Genomic DNA, 20,867 nt, shown 5'->3' with positions numbered 1-20,867 from the left:
TGTATTAGAGTGCTATTGCTCCCTCCCAAATTACCACACATTTATTACATGTAATAAATGTATCACCTATTCCATAGGTCAGAGTTCTGGGTGGGGTGCATGGATTTTCTAATTGCAATCTCACAAGGCTGAAATCAAACTGTTAGCCAGGCTGAGCACTTAGGTGCAAGATTTGGAAAAGCCTGGCCATAAGTCAGGGGGCCATTCTCGGCTCCTAGAATCTAGTCTCAAGGCTATTCCAAGGCCTGTCTCCTTCAATTTTCACAGCCTATGATGGGGGTATGTCAGCTCCTTCTTGTGCTTTTAATATCTTTGACTTTCCCTTCTGCAGCCAACCAGAGAAAACTTTCTGCTTCAAAGGACTCATGCTATTAGATTCAGTTCAGTCAGTTCAGTTGCTCAGTCATGTCCGACTCTTTGCGACCCCATGAATCGCAGCACGCCAGGCCTTCCTGTCCATCACCAACTCCCGGAGTTCACCCAGACTCACGTCCATCGAGTCAGTGATGCCATCCAGCCATCTCATCCTCTGTCATCCCCTTCTCCTCCTGCCCCCAATCCCTCCCAGCATCAGAGTCTTTTCCAATGAGTCAACTCTTCACATGGGGTGGCCAAAGTACTGGAGTTTCAGCTTTAGCATCATTCCTTCCAAAGAAATCCCAGGGCTGATCTCCTTCAGAATGGACTGGTTGGATCTCCTTGCAGTCCAAGGGACTCTCAAGAGTCTTCTCCAACACCACAGGTCAAAAGCATCAATTCTTCAGTGCTCAGCCTTCTTCACAGTCCAACTCTCACATCCATACGTGACCACAGGAAAAACCATAGCCTTGACTAGACGAACCTTTGTTGGCAAAGTAATGTCTCTGCTTTTGAATATGCTGTTAGATTAGGCTTACCCGAATCATCTCCTTTTTGATTAACTCAAAGCCAAGAAATTAACAGGCTTCCCAGGTGACACTAGTGGTAAAGAATCTACCTAGCAATGCAGGAGATGTAAGAGGCATGGGTTTGATCCCTGGGTTGGAAAGATCCCCTGGAGGAGGGCATGACAACCCACTCTAGTATTCTTGCCTGGAGAATCCCATGGACAGAGGAGCCTGGCAGGATACAATCCATAGGGTTGCAAAGAGTAGGATATGACTGAAGTGACTTAGCACCCATGCGAGTAATTAATAACTCAAAGCTGCAAAATCCCTTTTGCCAGGTAGCGTTAATGTAACCCTGGTCATATTTCATCATATTCACAGTCCCAGGATTTAGGATGGAAAATCTTGGAGGAATTCTGCATACCAACTTCCCAAATAAACTAATTGTATCCAAATACTTGCCCTAAGCTCTGCTTTTAGGGGGGCCAAAAGTAAGACATCCCATAAATAGCAAATGACTACTTTTCCAAATTCTAATATTACGAGCTTTCCATCTTTCCAAGTTTCAAGATCCTAAATTCAAGATTCTAGAGATGTTTTCTAATTTAGCTGTCATTTTCATGACTGGAAAGTTGTAAGAGAAGTAAGTATAAAAATTATACAATTTCTGGGACTTTCCTGATGGCCCAGAGGTTAGGACTCCATGCTTCCAGTGCAGGGGGTATGGACTCAGTCCCTGGCCAGGGAACAAAGATCCTGGCATGCTGCACAGTCAGCCCCCCTACCCCAAAAAAGATTAAACAATTTTCCAAGCTTTCTTACAGATGTCTGAACTATTTAAACCCAACTAAGGCTAGTAGCTCCTTTCCTTTTGATCTTCTAATTTTACAGTACATCACACTTAATATTTGTATATTCTTCTAATCTAGCAGATTTGTTGAATTTATTTCATTTCCTCTTCACAAGAAGCCTGAGAAACTTTATGCCCCTAATGTTAGAAACAGAAACTTTCCATAAACAGAAAATTTCAGACAGTCACAGAAAATTTCTTAAGACTATATGGCTAGTCATGGCAAAAATGTATTGAAAGTCCAGTTCTCTCTGATGTCAGATGCCCACTCCTTCCATTTTACCTTACCAGTCTCCACAACTGAGCAAATAGACAGGTAATCTGGGAGAAGGAGGTCCTGCTTAGCCCTACATAAAGACACTTCAGGTGACTGAGTTGGACAAAATGATGTTCAACACAGACTTGCTTTACAGAAATTACAGGGGCTTACCTGGTGGTCCAATAGCTAAAACTCTGCACTCCCGATGCAGGCAGGCCAGGTGCGATCCCTGATCAGGGAAGTAGAACCCGCATGTTGCAACTAAATATTCCATGTGCTGCAGCTAAAAGACCTCACATGCTGCAACAAAGATTGAAGACCCCGTGTGCAGCAACTAAGACCCAGCACAGCCAAATATATATTCATTACAGAGTTTCCGTGGTGGCTCAGTGGTAGAGAATCTGCCTGCCAAGCCAGGAGATACGAGTTTGATCCCTGATTCAGGAAGATCTCATATGCCACAGAGGAATTAAGCCCATGTGCCACAACTATAGAGCCTGTGCTCTAGAGCCCAGGAGCTGCAACTCCTGAAGTCCATGTTCCCTAGAGCCCATGCTCCTCAACAGAGGAAGCCACTACAATAAGCCCGCACACCACAACTGGAGGGTAGCCCCTGCTCGCCACAACTAGAGAAAAGCCCAAGAAGCAACAAAGACCCAGCACAGCCAAAAATAAATAAATTTATTAATATAAAAAAAAATTATAGTCATAGTACTGATCCCAGATCATGGTCCTGATTTTCTCTTACAAGCCTCCTCCTTCCAGAAAATGTAACAAACCTCAGAGAACTCAAATATAGTACTGTAATTGTTTCCATGATTGCATTTCAACTAAACCATTCAAATTAAAGAGTAATTTAGTTGCTCAGTCATGTCAGATTCTTTTGTGACCCCATGGACTGTAGCCCACAAGTTTCCATTGTCCATGGGATTCTCCAGGCAAGAATACTGGAGTGGGTTGCCACTTCCTTCTCCAGAGCATCTTCCTGACCTATGGATTGACCTGAGTCTCTTGCATTGGCAAGTGGATTCTTTACCCCTGAGGCACCAAGGAAGCCCAGTTTTATTCCACATGTAATCACTTTATGCCCCAGCTCTCTCCTCAGTTCCAGTACACTCTCTCCTGAATGTTTTTCAAACCCTCTTTCATGAGAAGCAGCATGGTGACCTGAAAAGTTATGGGCTGTATTCTGGAGTCTCAGCACTGCCATTACTCACTAGGGATAGACCTGGTGGAAAGATAGTTCTTTCTGCTTCCATTTTTGGATGTTCTCTATGCCCCTTTAGCAAGAACATCCTGGGAGTTCAGCATTTGGTTAACTTTATAACTATCTATTCCCTTTCCTCTGAAGATTCCCCACAAATTCAACCAGAGTCAAAATAATCTAAAACATTGCTGTTCAAAGAGTTGCCCACAGACAATTAGCATGGGCATCACCAAGAAGCTAATTCAAAATCTCAGGCTGACCTCATACCTGCTGAGTCAGTATCTGCTTTTCAATGAGGTCCTAATGATTGCTTATACTGATTATATTGATATATTGACTGATATATTGATTATAATCAATATATTGATTATATTGATTAATGACTGAATAAATTCAATAATAAATTATTGAATTTTAGAAGTTCTTATCTGAACATATACTTAGGCATTAACTCCAGAGCTTGGCAGCACAGTTCCTGGCAGTCTGAGGGAACAAGTCTCGCTGGGTCACACGATGGAGGGTGTCCAGAAGATTCAAGGAAGCCTATTTTTTATGATTAGAGTTTTTAGTCATTGACGTCAGTGACCTCAGAATTTCTTCCTGGTGCTATACCTGGAATGATGTCACTGTAAGATTCAGGACCATGTCTTTCAGCAGCAACAAAGAGCCAAAAAGAATATGCCTCCAAAATAAAGGGAAAGCCAGTGAGAAATGAGCTAAAAGAAAAATCCTCCTAGTTCTTCCTGCCTCAAGGAGATTTTATCCCCCTGTCTTTTTATGTCTTATGTCTTTCTCTGGCCTCCCGTTTCTCTATTGCCCTTCCAAGTGGGGATATTGCTGAGATAGACTCTCTCTTCTGCTTCCTTTCTGACTTCTGTGAATCTAGCACTAACATTTTTCCTTGAAATAATACTCACTAAATAAGATAATTATCAAAAACTAGTAAAAGTTGCCAAGATATCTGGCTTAGAACCAAAGTCTGGCCTGGCTCTCCTCTTGAGACCAAAAGAATATTGCCCTACAACTACCTGCTGTGTTCCCCTCAAAGATGGCATATGTTGCTGTAGTTTCAGCTGCCATTGTTAATGTCAAGTCAAATGTGAAGGTGAGAGATTGAATTTAGCTAATAATACAGCAATAAATTCTGAATTTTCCATTATCTCACAGCTTCAGCCTTCCTCTTTACAAGAGAGAAGCAGAAGCTAATTTTTAAAGTACTCTGAGCTGAAAAAATAAACATTATATAAGCACCATGCATGAGAGTTGATGCATTTTATATTGTCTCACTCAGAATTTATGTACCCTTGTTTGATACTTTGTTCTAATAAGCTTATATATCTGATTTCCAAACCACAATAAGTTAGAAAAGAAATAAACTACGTAAGTGCGTTATGACAGCTATTGGGGACGAAGGATGCAGTAAAAGGGAGAAACCCTGCACATACACACACACACACAGACACACCAAAAGTAGTATGGACTATTTTATGTAGAGGCAAAGACCGATCCTTACACCTGTCCTCTAGCCCTGAAAGCTTTATTGTATTACAACTCAGTAGTCCAGTTAATATTCTTAATAACAAAGCTGAGTTATGCATAAAAATGTAAAATATTCTCCAGTAAGCTGAAAAATAAAAAGAAACTTAAGCATAAGTTATGGTTTCCCTGGTGGCTCAGATGGTAAAGATCTGCCTGCAAAGCAGGAGACCCAGGTTCAATCCCTGGGTCAGGAAGATTCCCTGGAGAAGGGAATGGCAACCCACTCCAGTATTCTTGCCTGGAGATTTTCATGGGTAGAGGGGCCTGGCAGGCTACAGTCCATGAGATCACAAAGAGCTGGACATGACTGAGAGACTAACACTAACTAATACTAATGGTTTAACTATAAAAACAGTAACCGTAGCATAAGTAGAATTTAGACAATTTTTCATTTAAAATAGTGAAATAAAACCTCATGGGGCTATGCAAAGATTATGACTAAAGCTTCACAGCACTTTATAATTTGTATAATCCTTAAAATTTTTTTAAGAGGTTCTCATATACATTATTTTTCTCTCATTCAAATGGGATTAATGAAACTTGAAATGAGTTACAGTAAATAAATGAGGGAAAATAAATGTATTTTTAAGAAAAAAGTAGAAGCCATCTCTATGGAAGCAGAATGATTCCTATGACTCTCTCTCTCTCTGAAATTACAGATAAAATGTTTTAGAGAAATGGGAAAAAAATGTGTGTAAGAAAAAAAACCATACCTCTCTGGCTACAAGAAGTTTAGTGATTATGTGGTCCAATCACCCTTATAATACTCAAGGTCTTTCTACAATATCTGTGATAAGTGATTCTTCAATTAGAATTTAATCATCTTAAGAGATGTTTCCACTTCTTTTATCTTTAAGTAACTCCCTCAGAATACTCCTTTTCATACTGAATCATAATCTACCTCTTTCCAGCCTCTACCAATAATATCTAGCTTAATCTGTTTTGGTCTTTGTTAGTAGGGAAAGGACTCGGGAATAGAGATAAAGAGAGGTGAAGGTGTTCTCTTCAAAGAACATTATGTCAAAGAGAAACTGGACTTGTGATCTGTGCATAGAAGTTATGAAAAGGCAAAAACAAAAGCCATTTAAGCAATCATTTCTGTCCACCAATGTGATAAACTTCCTTGAGAAAGTCTGAGGTTCCCATTAATGGAAGCACTTAAACTGTAGCATGATGACCATTACCAGGATACTATAGAAAATCTTCCTATGTTTCATGGGAAATTATGTTTTACTAACACTAACTTAGTTTTACTTACTACACTGTTACAATTTCTGGGTTACAACTCAATGCTCAACATTTTAATCATTATTGTCATCAGTAACATTTATTTTGTGCTCTTAATGTGTCGGATATTTCATATTTTGTTGTTCAGTTGATAAGTCGTGTCCGACTCTTTGCAACCCCATGAACTGCAGCACACAGACTTCCCTGTCCTTCACTATCTCCCCCAGTTTGCTCAAACCTATGTCCATTGAGTCAGTGATGCCATCCAACTGTCTCATCCTCTGTTGTCCCCTTCTCCTCCTGCCTTCAATCTTTCCCAGCATCAGGGTCTTTTCCAATGAGTAATATTTATATAATCTTATTACTTAATCCCAGGAAACAAGTGATATCATTAATGTTTCCTTTGATAAATGATAAAAAAAAAGGCTTACAAACATTCAGAATCCTGCCTTTAAACTACAGAGATTGAGAAAAGATCAGTGGTTGCTAAGGACTAGCAGTGGGAGGAAAGATTGACTACAAAAGAGCACAAAAAATTGGGGGAGGTGATGGAATTGTTCTGTATCACAGTGGTGGTTACCACATGACTGAATGCATTTATCAAAACTCATAGAACTGTACAGTAAAGAGAGTGAATTGTACAACATAATGTTAGTCGCTCAGTCATATTGGACTCATTGCAACTCATGGGCTGTAGCCCGCCAGGTTCCTCTGTCCATGGAATTCCCCAGGCAAGAATATTGGAGTGGGTTGCCATTCCCTTTTCCAGGGGATCTTCCCAACCCAGGGATTGAACCCAGGTCTCCCATACTGTGGGCAGATTCTTTACCACTGAGCCACCAGGGAAACCTGTACAACATTAGGTATATCTTAATAAACCTGACTTTAAAAATCTTGTGTTTCATTGATGTATAGAACAGTCTTTTGGACTCTATGGGAGAGGGAGAGGATGGGATGATTTGGGAGAATGGCATTGAAACATGTATAATATCATATATGAAATGAGTCGCCAGTCCAGGTTCGATGCAGGATACAGGATGCTTGGGGCTGGTGCACTGGGACAACCCAGAGGGATAGTATGGGGAGGGAGGAGGGAGGAGGGTTCAGGATGGGGAACACGTGTATACCTGTGGTGGATTCATGTTGATATATGGCAAAACCAATACAATATTGTAAAGTTAAAAATAAAATAAAAAAACAAAAATAAAAATCTTGTCTTTGATCATACAGTTGGTTAGTGCTCTTCTGTGGGCTGAGATAGTCACTAGTTTGGATTCTATGATTATTTGCTCCTCACCTGTGATCTATAATTTGGGTAAGGTGCCACATTTGTAACTTTGATGCTCAGCCCAAGACCAAAGACTATGTGGATATTATCCAATGGAAAAGTCTGTGTCTTAATAAGTTCTATCACTTTTTACTATATTTATCACTGTATTCACCTCTATGATTCATTTATCTATTCATGGTTTCCGAACTTGCTACAATCTGATTATCTTGAAAGAGATAATTTTCTTCAGAAAGATAAAGTTTCTTTACCTCTATAACTATAATAATCTCTACAAACCTAGTATCTTTCACAGTACCTTATTAAGGCACAGAGGGTCTTTTTCCTTAATAAATAACACCAGGAAAACTGAGATTTGGATTCAGCATGAGGGAACATTTCAGATAGTCACTGGTGCTCAGAGATAGACCAGGTGCCCACTAGAACAAGTGTGTCTCTACATCAGAGAGCAAGTAGTAGTGTGTTAGGCGCTCAGTCATGTTCGACTTTTTGCAACCCCATTGGCTGTAGCCCGCCAGGCTCCTCTGAAGATCCAGTGATCTTCCCAACCCAGAGATCGAACCCCTGTCTCCTGTATTGCGGGCACACTACCTTCTGAGCCAAGTATTTCTAAAATCACCTTTAACTGAATTTATCAAAGCTCCCACATTAAAAAATGCTCAATTATTTCTCTAAAGGCATGGGGAAAATTGACTTCATAGATTTATAAATACAGAATATTATGAGTGATAGAAGAGGAAGACCTTGCTTTACTTCTACTCCCACTTAGCTTCTGTGCTTGCTGTGTATGTGTGTGTGTGATCATGTGTCCTATTAAGTGCAACTTAAGAGCAAGATTTTTAAGCAACTGATGAATGAAATTACTATGAGAAATCAGTTTCATAGTAGTCAATTTCATAAAAGAAAAAATGTTTTTATAATGATCATATCTAAAGATATTGATCAGATGTTTTTATTTTAACTGAAAATTGTTACAAGTGAAAATAATCTAAGTGATGTCTTTTTTTTAGTAATAATAAGAAAAATGAGTAAGAGGTTAAATCCACCTAAATTGTAAACATTTTTGAAAAACACATAATATAGCTTGTATTTCACTCACACAGATCTCAGGTGCTCAGGTCAGATTTGTGCACACCACAGTAATCTCTGAAAGTTTCTAGCACCAACTTGCCAATAGACTAACCATGGCCGTCAATGCAAGATACTGAAATCCACGCAGCACCGCATCCTTAAGAAAGAGCTTGAATAAATATGTACTCAAGGACAGAGTCCTATAAGGTTGGCAACTCTTTGTAACGAAACGGGTAAAAAGCAGGTGATCCAACAAAGAGAAAGTCAAGTGGGGCTCCAGAGCTCTCCTCCCACCGGCATGCATGATCTTAAGTCACTACCCGCTGGACTTTTGTTTCTCACCTACAACATGAGAAGTACACAACTGAGTGCACAGATTACAGGACAAACTTTTATCATCTCAATAGCTAATGCAGTAAACATTTCAAATAAAATTCTGATCTGACATTGAGAGTGTCTGGAAAATTCTTAACTTTCAATATTTGCATGAATTTTGAAATGCCAAGCCATTGTGAAAATGTCTTTTACAGCTTTCCTGTGTCTGGCCAATCGGGGCAAACAGCAACCCATGTGAATTGAGTAAGATAAAGATTTATTTTAAAATAGAAAAATCTTGCCCCATCGAACTTGTGTCACTATGAACACAGAAATATCAAAAAATAATTTCTTATAATTGCTCAATAGTGTTAGAAAAGGTTAAATAAAAGGGACAAATTGCCTAATACACACTCCTTCTTTAAACCATGAAACAAAATTAGACAACTACATAAAACCAGAAAGTCCTAAAACAAAAAAGTAAAGAAGTGTCTACTGGAATAAAAAATCTTATAAAACAAGAAAATATGCATATTAAATTCTATAGAAGACAAAAAAAAAACAAAGAATTGCATAGCCCAGTGTGAAGTAATATTTGATAGCACATACTTAATTTGCAACATTACTAGTGACAGCGTAAGGTCACAAAGATCAATTAATCTAACAATTTATTTAGCATATTTATATGCTTTTTTGTATAGTCTTTCAAAATTTTAAAAGAGTTTTCACTTACACTGTCAATTTAAGACTTCACAAAACTCTGAGGGAAAAAGAGTAGCCTAATTCTATCAGGATACCTGTCCTTACCTTATGCCCAGGTGCCAATGGGCATGGCTTACATAAATCAGTAAGAAAATCCTAGAGATCAAGTATCCTTATGTACCTTGTGAGACCTGCTGGCTCACCTTTTTACTTCCATTCCTGGATTTGAAAGAAGTAACACACAATCTCCTAATCAAACGTTGTCACTTGCAGATAACTACACGTGCGTGCTCAGTTGTTCAGTCGTGTCTGACTTTTTGCAACCCTGTGGACTATAGCCCACCAGGTTCCTCTGTCCATGGGATTCTACAAGCAACGGTATTGGAGTGGACTGCCATTTATTCCTCTAGTGGATCTTCCCAACCCAGAGATAAAACCTACGTCTCCTGCTTTGGCAGGAGGATTCTTTACCATTGAGCCACCAGGGAAGTCCCACAGATAACTTTGGGTATATCCAAAAACGTGGTCTCTATCAACAGAAAGCTACATGTCTTAGCTTGGACATAGCAGATTCTGACAACTTAGAGGCTATGCCCTTATGCAAAATATTGGCAGCTATAACACTACCACCAAGAGTTGTTATAAGAGCTGCATCTATCCATTCAATCAATATTTATTGAGGCCAGAATGACATCACCAAGATGGCAGCATAGGAGACCCCAGCCTCTATCCCTCAACAAAGACCAACAATTAGATAGCTATCCATGAACAAAAACAGCTCTGGGAAAGCTTGGTGTCTGTTTAAGAAACTTCAACAACCCAGTGAAATTTTTAAAAAATTAAAAATAAATGCACAGTAGGAGAACAAAGACCTCTTTATTTTGCCTGAAACATCCTGTTCCTCCAAACTGGCATTCCTCATTTCCAAAATGGAACTCTCTGTTTAGAAAGCATTCCCTTCAACAGGAAAGGAAGAGAGTGGGATGAGGGACTAGTTTTCCCAGCATTTCAGGTACTGCATGAAGGTCCAGCTTCAGTTTTATCCTACCAAAGCTGACACTTGTAGTGTTGGCTAGAAAGAAGGAGAAAACCAGGGGCTACCAACAGCAGCCACACATGGAAGTGACTGAGGTTCACAGTAATCTGCTTTTACAAGTAAAACCACCACCTTTTGACAATAAGGAAGAAACCAATGGACAGCATAGCTGCTGCAATCTCCTTGCATATTTCACCAGGCTTTCACACAGCTATTTGAATTCATTGACTCCAGCCACCTAAGTCCTTCCCTGATCCCTCCCTCCACCTCCCAGAGCCCAGGAATTGCACTAGCAGCCAGCCCAGGCTTCTGCAGCTATAAAATGCAAGTATATAAAATGCAAGTCTAGACCCCTGTGGCTGCACCCCACCAGCAGTTGTGCACATGCTTGGGTCTAGCCCCTCTAGTTGTACATCTGCATGCTGCTGCCTGACATCCATCACCAGCCTTCACTGTTCATGCTTACTCAGGAAAGACTGTGCAGCCCCAGGAAAGCACATCTGACAGTCATAGTCACCATAACTGCTTGTGGGCCCGGTCAAGACCTTGTCTTCTGTCACTGGCCTTTACCACTGTGATTACCTGCAACCAGCCCCTATAGCTGAGCACCTGCAGGCTGTCAGCCCAAGCACCTTACCACGCCACACTGCCAGGTGCCTGGAGCAAGACCCAACAGCCAGAGTAGTACATGCCAACAACCAGGGCCTCTGAACTATCAGTGCACCAGCAGTTGCCTATCCCGCCCTAACAACTACGTAAATGCCATATCTTATCCCTGTCACTACATAGGTAGCTGCAGCTGGCCTCCAGAGCCAAATGTGTGCACACTACCTGCTCTGGTCACCACCACTGTCTGCAGTGGTCCCTAACTACTGGACCTGGAGGCACAGCTGAAAAACCCAAGAAACTTTGCAACTACCATGGACACCCAGTAACACTCACCAAGGACCACATTGTTATCAAGGCCATGGACTCAGTGGCCTGAGTTTAAGAGCCATTATGCCTCCTGAGCCTCATTGCCACCACACACTTCTCACTTGGCACCCTGCAACCCTAGGCCTAGGGGGCCATAGGATGCACCAGTGTGTCCACACTTGCAGGTAAAAGCCTTTCTTACTGAAATCACTTCATAAAGTCTGAAAGTGGTGCCTGCTTCAGCAAATGTACAGAAATCTGCACAAAACTACAGGGACCAGGGGGAATCAGGGAAACACTGACTCCACCGAAAGAATGCTGTAAACCTCCAGTAACAGGCCACAAAGAAATAGAGATAAAGGAATTACCTGACAAATAATTCAAAATAATTACTATCGAAGTGCTTAGAAGTCTACAGGAGAATACAGACAAACAATAATATCAGGAAAGCAATACAAGAACAATATGAGAATTTCAAAAAAGCTAATAGAAAAGATAAAAAAGAACCAAAGAAATTTTGGAAATGAAGACTACAGTGGCTGAACTGAAAAATTCAATAGAGAGCTTCAACAGCAGACTTGACTAAGCAGAAGAAAAAGTTAGTGAGCAGAAAGACTCAAATAAATAAAATTGTAAATGAAAAATAATATGCTACAACTAATACCGCAGATACAAAGAATCAGAGAGACTATTAAGAACAGAAACACTCAGTAGGGAAAGGATAGTCTCTGAAACTAATGTTAAGAGAATTAGATAGTCACATGCAGAAAAAAGAAATTGGACCCTTATCATATACGAATCACAAAAACTAACTCAAAGTGGATTAAAGACTTAAACATGAGACCTGAAACCACAAAACTCCTAGAAGAACACATAGAGAAAAAGCTGCTAATACTGATCTTGGTGATGATCGCTTTTGGGGTATATGACACCAAAAGTATAAGCAATAAAATCAAAAGTTAGCAAGTAAGACTACAGCAAACTGAAGAACTTCTGCACAGGAAAAAAAGCATTCCAAAAATGAGAAGGCAGCTTATGAAATGGAAGAAAATACTTTCAAATCATATATCTGTTGAGGAGTTAATTCCAAAAGTATATAAATAACTCATATATATAACTAACTCAATAGCAAACAGCCATTGAAAAAATGGGCAAAGAAACTGAATAAAAGTTTTTCCAAAAAAGACACCTGAATCATTAATAGGTACATGAAAAAGTGCTCCACATCACTAATCATTAGAGAAATAAAAATAAAACCACAGTAGGCTGTCACCTCACACCTCTTAGAATGACTATCATTGAAAAGACAAGCAATACCAATTGTTGATAAGGATGTGAAAAAAAGATCCCTTGTACACTGTTAGTGGATAAATGGTGCATCCAGTGTGGAAAACAGTATGGAGGTTACTCAAAACATTAAAAATAGAACTACTGTACAATCCAGAAATTCCACTTCTGGTTATATATCCAAAGGAAATTCAAATAGAAATTGACAGAGATGTATGCACTCCTAAAGTTCATTGCAACACTACTCCACAGTAGCCAAGATTTGGAAACAACCTAGGTGTCCATTTAGTGATAATTAGATAAAGGAGATGTGGTACATATTTATTGATATGTATGTATATAGACAATATTATTCATCTAAGGGAAGAAAGGAAATTCTGTCATTTGGGACAACATGGATTGACCTTGGGGACATTATGTTCTGTGAGATAAGTTAAACAGAAAAAGGCAAATATTGTATTATATCACTTATATGCAGAATCTTCAAAAACAAAACTATAGAAACAGAGTATAAAGCTGGTTACCAGGGGCTGAGGGGAGAATGAGAAGATATTGGTTGAAGTGTATAAACTTCAGGTTATGAGTAAGTTCTGGGGATCAAATATCCTTAGATATAATCTCCTGATGAATATAATTAATAATAGTATATTACATATATGAGAGTTGATGAGAGAGAAGATCTTAAATTTTCTCACCATGAAAAAGAAATTGTAATCATATAACATGAATAAGGAATTAGCTATGGCTCTGGTGATGAAAGTGAAAGTGGAGAGTGAAAAAGTTGGCTTAGAGCTCAACATTCAGAAAACAAAGATCATGGCATCCGATCCCACCACTTCATGGGAAATAGATGGGGAAACAGTGGAAACAGTGTCAGACTTTATTTTTCTGGGCTCCAAAATCACTGCAGATGGTGACTGCAGCCATGAAATTAAAAGACGCTTACTCCTTGGAAGGAAAGTTATTACCAACCTAGATAGCATCTCAAAAGCAGAGACATTACTTTGCCAACAAAGGTCCGTCTAGTCAAGGCTATGGTTTTTCCTGTGGTCATGTATGGATGTGAGAGTTGGACTGTGAAGAATGCTGAGCGCCGAAGAATTGATGCTTTTGAACTGTGGTGTTGGAGAAGACTCTTGAGAGTCCCTTGGACTGCAAGGAGATCCAACCAGTCCATTCTGAAGAAGATCAGCCCTGGGATTTCTTTGGAAGGAATGATGCCAAAGCTGAAACTCCAGTACTTTGGCCACCTTATGCGAAGAGTTGACTCATTGGAAAAGACTCTGATGCTGGGAGGGATTGGGGGCAGGAGGAGAAGGGGACAACAGAGGATGAGACGGCTTGATGGCATCACTGACTCGATGGACATGAGTCTGGGTGAACTCCGGGAGTTGGTGATGGACAGGGAGGCCTGGCGTGCTGCGATTCATGGGGTCGCAGGGAGTCGGACACAACTGAGCGACTGATCTGATCTGATCTGGTGGTGGCTCAGATAGTAAAGAATCTGCCTGCAATGCAGGAGACCCGGGTTCAATCCCTGGGTTGGGAAGACCTTGGAGAAGGAAATGGCAACCCACTGCAGTATTCTTGCCTGGAGAATCCCATAGACAGAGGAGCCTGGCAGTCTAGAGTCCATGGGGTTGCAAACAACCGGATATGACTGTACAGCTACCACTTCACTTCAGTGGTGGAAATCATTTTGTAATATATCAGTGTATCAAGTCAATACACTGCCCATGCTAAATTTGCATAATAGAATATGTCAATTATATCTCAATAAAATTAGAGAATAATAATAAGTAAATGTTGTGCCTTAAGAAAGGAAAGTGCTTCATGAACAGTAAGGACTTAGTTAAAAGATTGTACTCATTTAAAGGATATGAGAAAAATGGACCTAATTCAAATGTCACAAGTGAAAAAAAGAAAGTGGATTCCTAAAGCCTTCTGTCTTGGGGTCCTGGTTGCACTTCCTGCATATAATGATGCCTTGAGTCCTAACTAGGACTTTTATGTGTAAAATATCTGTAGAATTGGACTAATGATTACAACCATGTTATGTAAGAGAGGCCTTTATATATAAGTGCAGCCAGAGTGTTTTCACACTTCAGTTATGTGAATGCTGGGGCAAGGCCCTCTGTGGTCCAAGGGATGAAGCCATGCCAGTTACTCTCTACCCATAACACCATCCCCTCAGCTTTCCACAGGTTTAGTTGAAATGAAAACATGGAAGGCAAAACACTCGTCAAAACTAGGGCACGCTGAAATGAAGACAAAACTGTTCTTTTGTGTTTTTTGACAAATCGATTCTTTATTTTCTTCCAGTATGTCAAGTTCTCACAACACTCACCACGCATAATCAGATCTTTGCAAATTCATGGAAGTAGAAATGTATAAAGGGGAAGGAAGAAAAGAAGAGAAAGGTGTTGGGGTAAGATTTGTAGAGTTAGCTACAAAGGTGAGAGCAGTAAAACAAGCGCTAAACCAGATAAAGTGCTGGAATGCCTGATTCTTTCCATGAGAATGGTAACTGCTGTAGTTCTGAACTCCAGGCAAAACCTTGGATTATTGTTTTGCTGAAAGTTTTACTCTCATTTTAGGTGCAAATGATTCATTAACAAAAGAAACCACTCATTACACACAAACAATTTCAATTTTTTTATAGAGGACTGCTTGGCTTAATTTCAATATACAATCATTAAAAAAAAAGGAAACAGTAGAAGTAACAGCATATATGTCACCAAATTGGGCTGATAACCTACATCCAAATTTGAACAGCACTGAGAACCTCGTTAACAGCAATCTGGAGTCCCAATTAGGAAAGGGTCCCAGATAGTGTGTTCATCCACAGGTGAGCCTTCAAATTGCAGCTCTGGGGGCTCCTGCTTACAATCCCAGACCAAAAACTGATATCATCATCAGTTTGCATGCAAAAATGCAGCTCTTGTTTTTCTTTAACTTTTGCAGTGAAGCTTGTCTCACCTTGTGAGTCATAAGACTTCTTAGACCCTGGGACAGGTCGGGGAGGTCGGCCAGACCTCCAGTGGCTCAAGAATTCCAAGACCCTCTCCTGTTCTTATCTAAAGTGCCACTGATTTCCTGTGTTTGCAGGCAGGCAAAGAATTCAGGCAGTGTCCAGGCAGGTCAGAAGCAGGCTTCTGAAGCCTGAACAAGACTTCCTCCATTTTAATTTTCCTAACCTTCCTATATCCATTAACTTATTGGCAGCAGTAGTAGTAATCACAGATGTTCTACAAGGCACAATTCTGTTCATCTCTGAAATTTCATAACTCTGGTTCCTTGCAAATTCTTACCTAAGGATTCTAAGAGAAAGCTAATACTGGAGACAGAAAGAGTAGGAAATAACATTTGAGTCCATAATACCTGAGTTCTCATGGGGGGAAAGTAATAGGTGGTACCCTTTCAAAATAAATGATCAACATGTCCTAGACATCCAAAAAAAAAAAAGAGTTCCTAACTGATACATGAAGTAGTTTCTACATCATTGGTTACAATATATACAAATCAAGGGGCTGTTTCAAAAAATGTATGATAGGATTTAGGGAAGATAGTCTGTTCACAATAGTTGATAAAGATCTCTAATAAGTAAGATTCCCAAATTTGAGAGGTTGGTCCACACAGCAGTCCCTCAGTGCATTGTCACAATCTTTCAGTAAGTGGGTAAAGTCCAGATAATTCCCAGTAAAATGTAGCAACCAATACTCTTCCAAACACAACATATAACACATGAAATAGGTACATTATACTTGTGTTAACTGTCTTATAATGCTATTCGGTTCCCTGCCACCAGTTAGCAGTGCATTTTGTAATGCCTTCAAGGATAAACATACAGGGGTTCTCAGGAACCCATTATCTAAACAGTTTTTTCCATGCATACGAATTCAGTTCAGTTCAGTCACTCAGTCATATCTGACTCTAGGCAACTGCATGAATTGCAGCACGCCAGGCCTCCCTATCCATCACCGACTCCTGAATTCTACCCAAATTCATGTCCATTGTGTCGGTGATGCCATCCAACCATGTGATTCTCCATCGTCCCCTTCTCCTCCTGCCTTCAATCTTTCCCAGCATCAGGATCTTTTCCAATGAGTCAGCTCTTCTTATCAGGTGGCCAAGTATTAGAGTTTCAGCTTCAACATCAGTCCTTCCAATGAAAACTCAAGACTGATCTCCTTTAGGATGGACCGGTTGGATTTCCTTGCAGTCCAAGGGACTCTCAAGAGCCTTCTCCAACACAGCAGTTCAAAAGCATCAATTCTTCGGCACTTAGCTTTCTTTATAGTCCAACTCTCACATCCATACATGACTACTGGAAAAACCATAGCCTTGACTAGATAGACTGTTGTTGGCAAACTAATGTCTCTGCTTTTTAATATGCTTTCTGGGTTGGTCATAACTTTTCTTCCAAGGAGTAAGCAGGGTGACAATATACAGCCTTGACGTACTCCTCTTCCTATTTGGAACCAGTCTGTTGTTCCGTGTCCAGTTCTAACTATTGCTTCCTGACCTGCATACAGGTTTCTCAAGAGGCAGGTCAGGTGGTCTGGTATTCCCATCTGTTTCAGAATTTTCCACAGTTTATTGTGATCCACACAGTCAAAGGCTTTGGCATAGTCAATAAAGCAGAAATAGATGTTTTTCTGGAACTCTCTTGCTTTTTCGATGATCCAGCAGATGTTGGCAATTTGATCTCTGGTTCCTCTGCCTTTTCTAAAACCAGCTTCAACATCTGGAAGTTCATGGTTCACGTATTGCTGAAGCCTGGCTTGGAGAATTTTGAGTTTTACTTTACTAGCATGTGAGATGATTGCAATTGTGCAGTAGTTTGCACATTCTTTGGCATTGCCTTTCTTTGGGATTGTAATGAAAACTGACCTTTTCCAGTCCTGTGGCCACTGCTGAGTTGTCCAAATTTGCTGGCATATTGAGTGCAGCACTTTCACAGCATCATCCTTTAGGATTTGAAATAGCTCAACTGGAATTCCATCACCTCCACTAGCTTTGTTCATAGTGATGCTTTCTAAGGCCCACTTGACTTCACATTCCAGGATGTCTGGCTCTAGGTCAGTGATCACACCATCATGATTATCTGGGTCATGAAGATCTTTTTTGTACAGTTCCTCTGTGTATTCTTGACACCTCTTCTTAATATCTTCTGCTTCTGTTAGGTCCATACCATTTCTGTCCTTTATCAAGCCCATCTTTGCATGAAATGTTCCCTTGGTGTCTCTAAAATTCTTAAAGAGATCTCTAGACTTTCCCATTCTATTGTTTTCCTCCATTTCTTTGCATTGATCACTGAGGAAGGCTTTCTTATCTCTCCTTGTTATTCTTTGGAACTCTGCATTCAAATGGGTATATCTTTCCTTTTCTCCTTTGCTTTTCACTTCTCTTCTTTTCACAGCTATTTGTAAGGCCTCCCCAGACAGCCGTTTTGCTTTTTTGCATTTCTTTTTCTTAGGGATGGTCTTGATCACTGTCTCCTGTACAATGTCACAAATCTCCATCCATAGTTCATCAGGCATTCTGTCCATCAGATCTATTTCCTTAAATCTATTTCTCACTTCCACTGTATAATCATAAGCAATTTGATTTAGGTCACACCTGAATGGTCTAGTAAAACTTTCTTCAATTTAAGTCTGAATTTGGCAATAAGGAGTTCATGATCTGAGCTACAGTCAGCTCCCGGTCTTGTTTTTGCTGACTGTATAGAGCTTCTCCACCTTTGGCTGCAAAGAATATAGTCAATCTGAGTTCAGTGTTGGCCATCTGGTGATGTCCATGTGTAGAGTCCTCTTGTGTCATTGGAAGAAGGTGTTTGCTATGACTAGTGCGTTCTCTTGGCAGAACTCTATTAGCCTTTGTCCTGCTTCATTCTGTACTCCAAGGCCAAATTTGCCTGTTACTCCAGGTGTTTCTTGACTTCCTACTTTTGCATTCAAGTTCCCTAGAAAGAAAAGGACATCTTTTTTGGGTGTTAGTTCTTAAAGATCTTGTAGGTCTTCATAGAACCATTCAACTTCAGCTTCTTCAGCATTACTGGTTGGGCATAGACTTGGATTACCGTGATATTGAATGGTTTGCCTTGGAAATGAACAGAGATCATTCTGTCGTTTTTGACATTGCATCCAAGTACCGCATTTAAGACTTTTTTGTTGACTATGATGGCTACTCCATTTCTTCTAACGGATTCTTGCTACAATAGCAGAAATAATGGTCACCTGAGTTAAATTCTCCCATTCCAGTCCATTAATTCACTGATTCCTAAAATGTCAATGTTCACTCTTGCCATCTCCTGTTTGACCACTTCCAATTTTCCTTGATTCATGGGCCTAACATTCCAGGTTCCTATGTGATATTGCATAGGCATTAGTAGACATTAAAATTCCTTGGGCTTTATCCTTTTGAGCAAGGTAGTATAACTACTGCATAGAACAAACAGTGCAATCAAACATGTCAGTTAAGGGTTAAGTTTGGTATAGCTGAAATACTGCTGAGTCGTTAAACGAATGTAAAACATCTTTGTCATACATTAAGCTAAGTTCATGTGGTTTCAATGTAGTAGGCATTCATGTAGTAATGGTCAAGGCTTGAACTACATCTTTATCAGTGTTGTGTAATCTAGCAGATAGATAAATTTTGTCCATGGAAAGCCAAAGTTAGGAAAGGATTGACCTTGTTTGTTGGGCAGGTGAAGTGATCCTGAGGCCAGATCCAGCTCATATTTCTCCACCTGAAGATTCCCCAATATCTTTCTCCATATTTTTTTTTAATTGTAGCTTGAGGTGTCAATGACAATCCACATTACAGTCAGGCTTCCAAGAGTAGTTTATTCACAAGAATAACAATGTGTTAATGGCATATGTTTCCATTTTTCCTGTCTGAGGGGCATCATTAACATGGTATTTTCCTTCCCCTGTGCAATGACATCAGCAGGTACACTAGGACTGGAAGTATGCTTCACCCAGATTTTACCTTCAGCTGCATATATTTCATTTGTGGTTCTAAACCCTTTATCACCTCTAACTGTTAGTAAATTGGGAGGTTCTCCTTTTTGTATTTTGAAAATTACACATGAAAGAATCCACAATTGGACAATTCAACCATGTTTATTAATAAATAGATCATCCTTTCCTTCATTTTATAAAATTAGTTGGATTTCTCCTTGGTAATCTGGACCTATGATTCCCCTACAAACACAAATCCCCTTTAAAAACTGGAGCATTCGTTGATTAATCCAAAGTGTCCAGGGGGCATTTTAATTCCAATACCAGTTGAGATAGCACATACCAATCCCTTAGTAAGTGTATGATCAGGTATAGAGTATGAATCCAGTCCAGGGACCTCAGGAGTAGCTCAAAAAGGAGCTGGTGCTCTTGGGGTAATTTCCAAATACTTAATTGTTAAAGAAAAACTGGAGCTGCAGTTTTGTGAGCAAAGTGATAATAATATCAGTTTGCATCCCACAATTATAAGCGAGAGCCTCCAAAGCTCAATTTGATGTCTTACTCGTGGGGTAGATGCACCGTCCAGGACTCTTTCCCAATTGGAGGATTGTTCCCTTATCCCCATTAGAGTTCTTTGGCAGATGCCCCTCCAAGAGTTCCTATTCAAGTCCTAGCAGAACTTTCACAGGGGACATTGCAGGGAGGAACCACAATGAAAGGAGTGGGTTTCTAATCCAGCTGCCCAGCATAGCCTTAAACAGATCCCAAGCATCAGTGAGCTTCATTTTCCTCTCATATAAGAAGAAACTATGACTTCTTGTCCTGCCTACCTCTGAAGGCTATTGTGGATCAAAGAGGATAACATGGAAAGTTTTTTGAACTCTCGTACCATTCCAATGTCAGTATGAGAGGAGAGCAGGGGATAAGAATCTGCACCATCAAATGCCTCTTGGTCACTGCTGGACATCAGCTCTCTTAGATTATCACTTATCCCCAGGGGGTGTTAGGGAAAACTCAGGGCTCATGCATCCTCTAATTCACTTAAGAATTTGGGTGCTGAAGTTTATTCTTTAATGCTCAGCACATGAGACTTTTAAGAGGGGACATTCTCTCATAGTGTTAGTTCTAGGGAAATTTATATCAATGCTGTCTTTCTTTTGCACAAGCAAGTAGGAGAGTTAAGCATGTTGTATCATCTTGTGTGTGCTAAGTCGCTTCAGTTGTATCTGACTCTCTGTGACCCTATGGACTGTAGCCCCTGGGGCTTCTCTGTCCATAGGATTCTCCTGGCAAGAATACTGTAGTGGGTTGCCATGCCCTCCTCCAGGGGATCTTCCTGA

General features: G+C 40.1%; 1 protein-coding gene across 1 annotated transcript in view; it reads right to left on the bottom strand.

The window, feature by feature from the left end:
• The window catches only part of LOC106701162 (zinc finger protein 41-like), a 44,321-nt gene extending 23,827 nt beyond the window's left edge, over positions 1 to 20,494 (bottom strand). Inside the window, exon 1 of the mRNA XM_070374925.1 lies at positions 20,417 to 20,494. Within this exon, the coding sequence (XP_070231026.1) occupies positions 20,417 to 20,494 (78 nt within the window). The remainder of the gene's footprint in view (positions 1 to 20,416) is intronic.
• Between the last annotated feature and the right edge of the window lie 373 nt (positions 20,495 to 20,867).

Source organism: Bos mutus, chromosome 8 (genome assembly GCF_027580195.1).
Source record: "Bos mutus isolate GX-2022 chromosome 8, NWIPB_WYAK_1.1, whole genome shotgun sequence".
Classification (NCBI taxonomy): Eukaryota; Metazoa; Chordata; class Mammalia; order Artiodactyla; family Bovidae; genus Bos; species Bos mutus.
The sequence above is the reverse complement of the archived record's forward strand: the minus strand, read 5'-3'. Positions and strand labels throughout refer to the sequence as shown.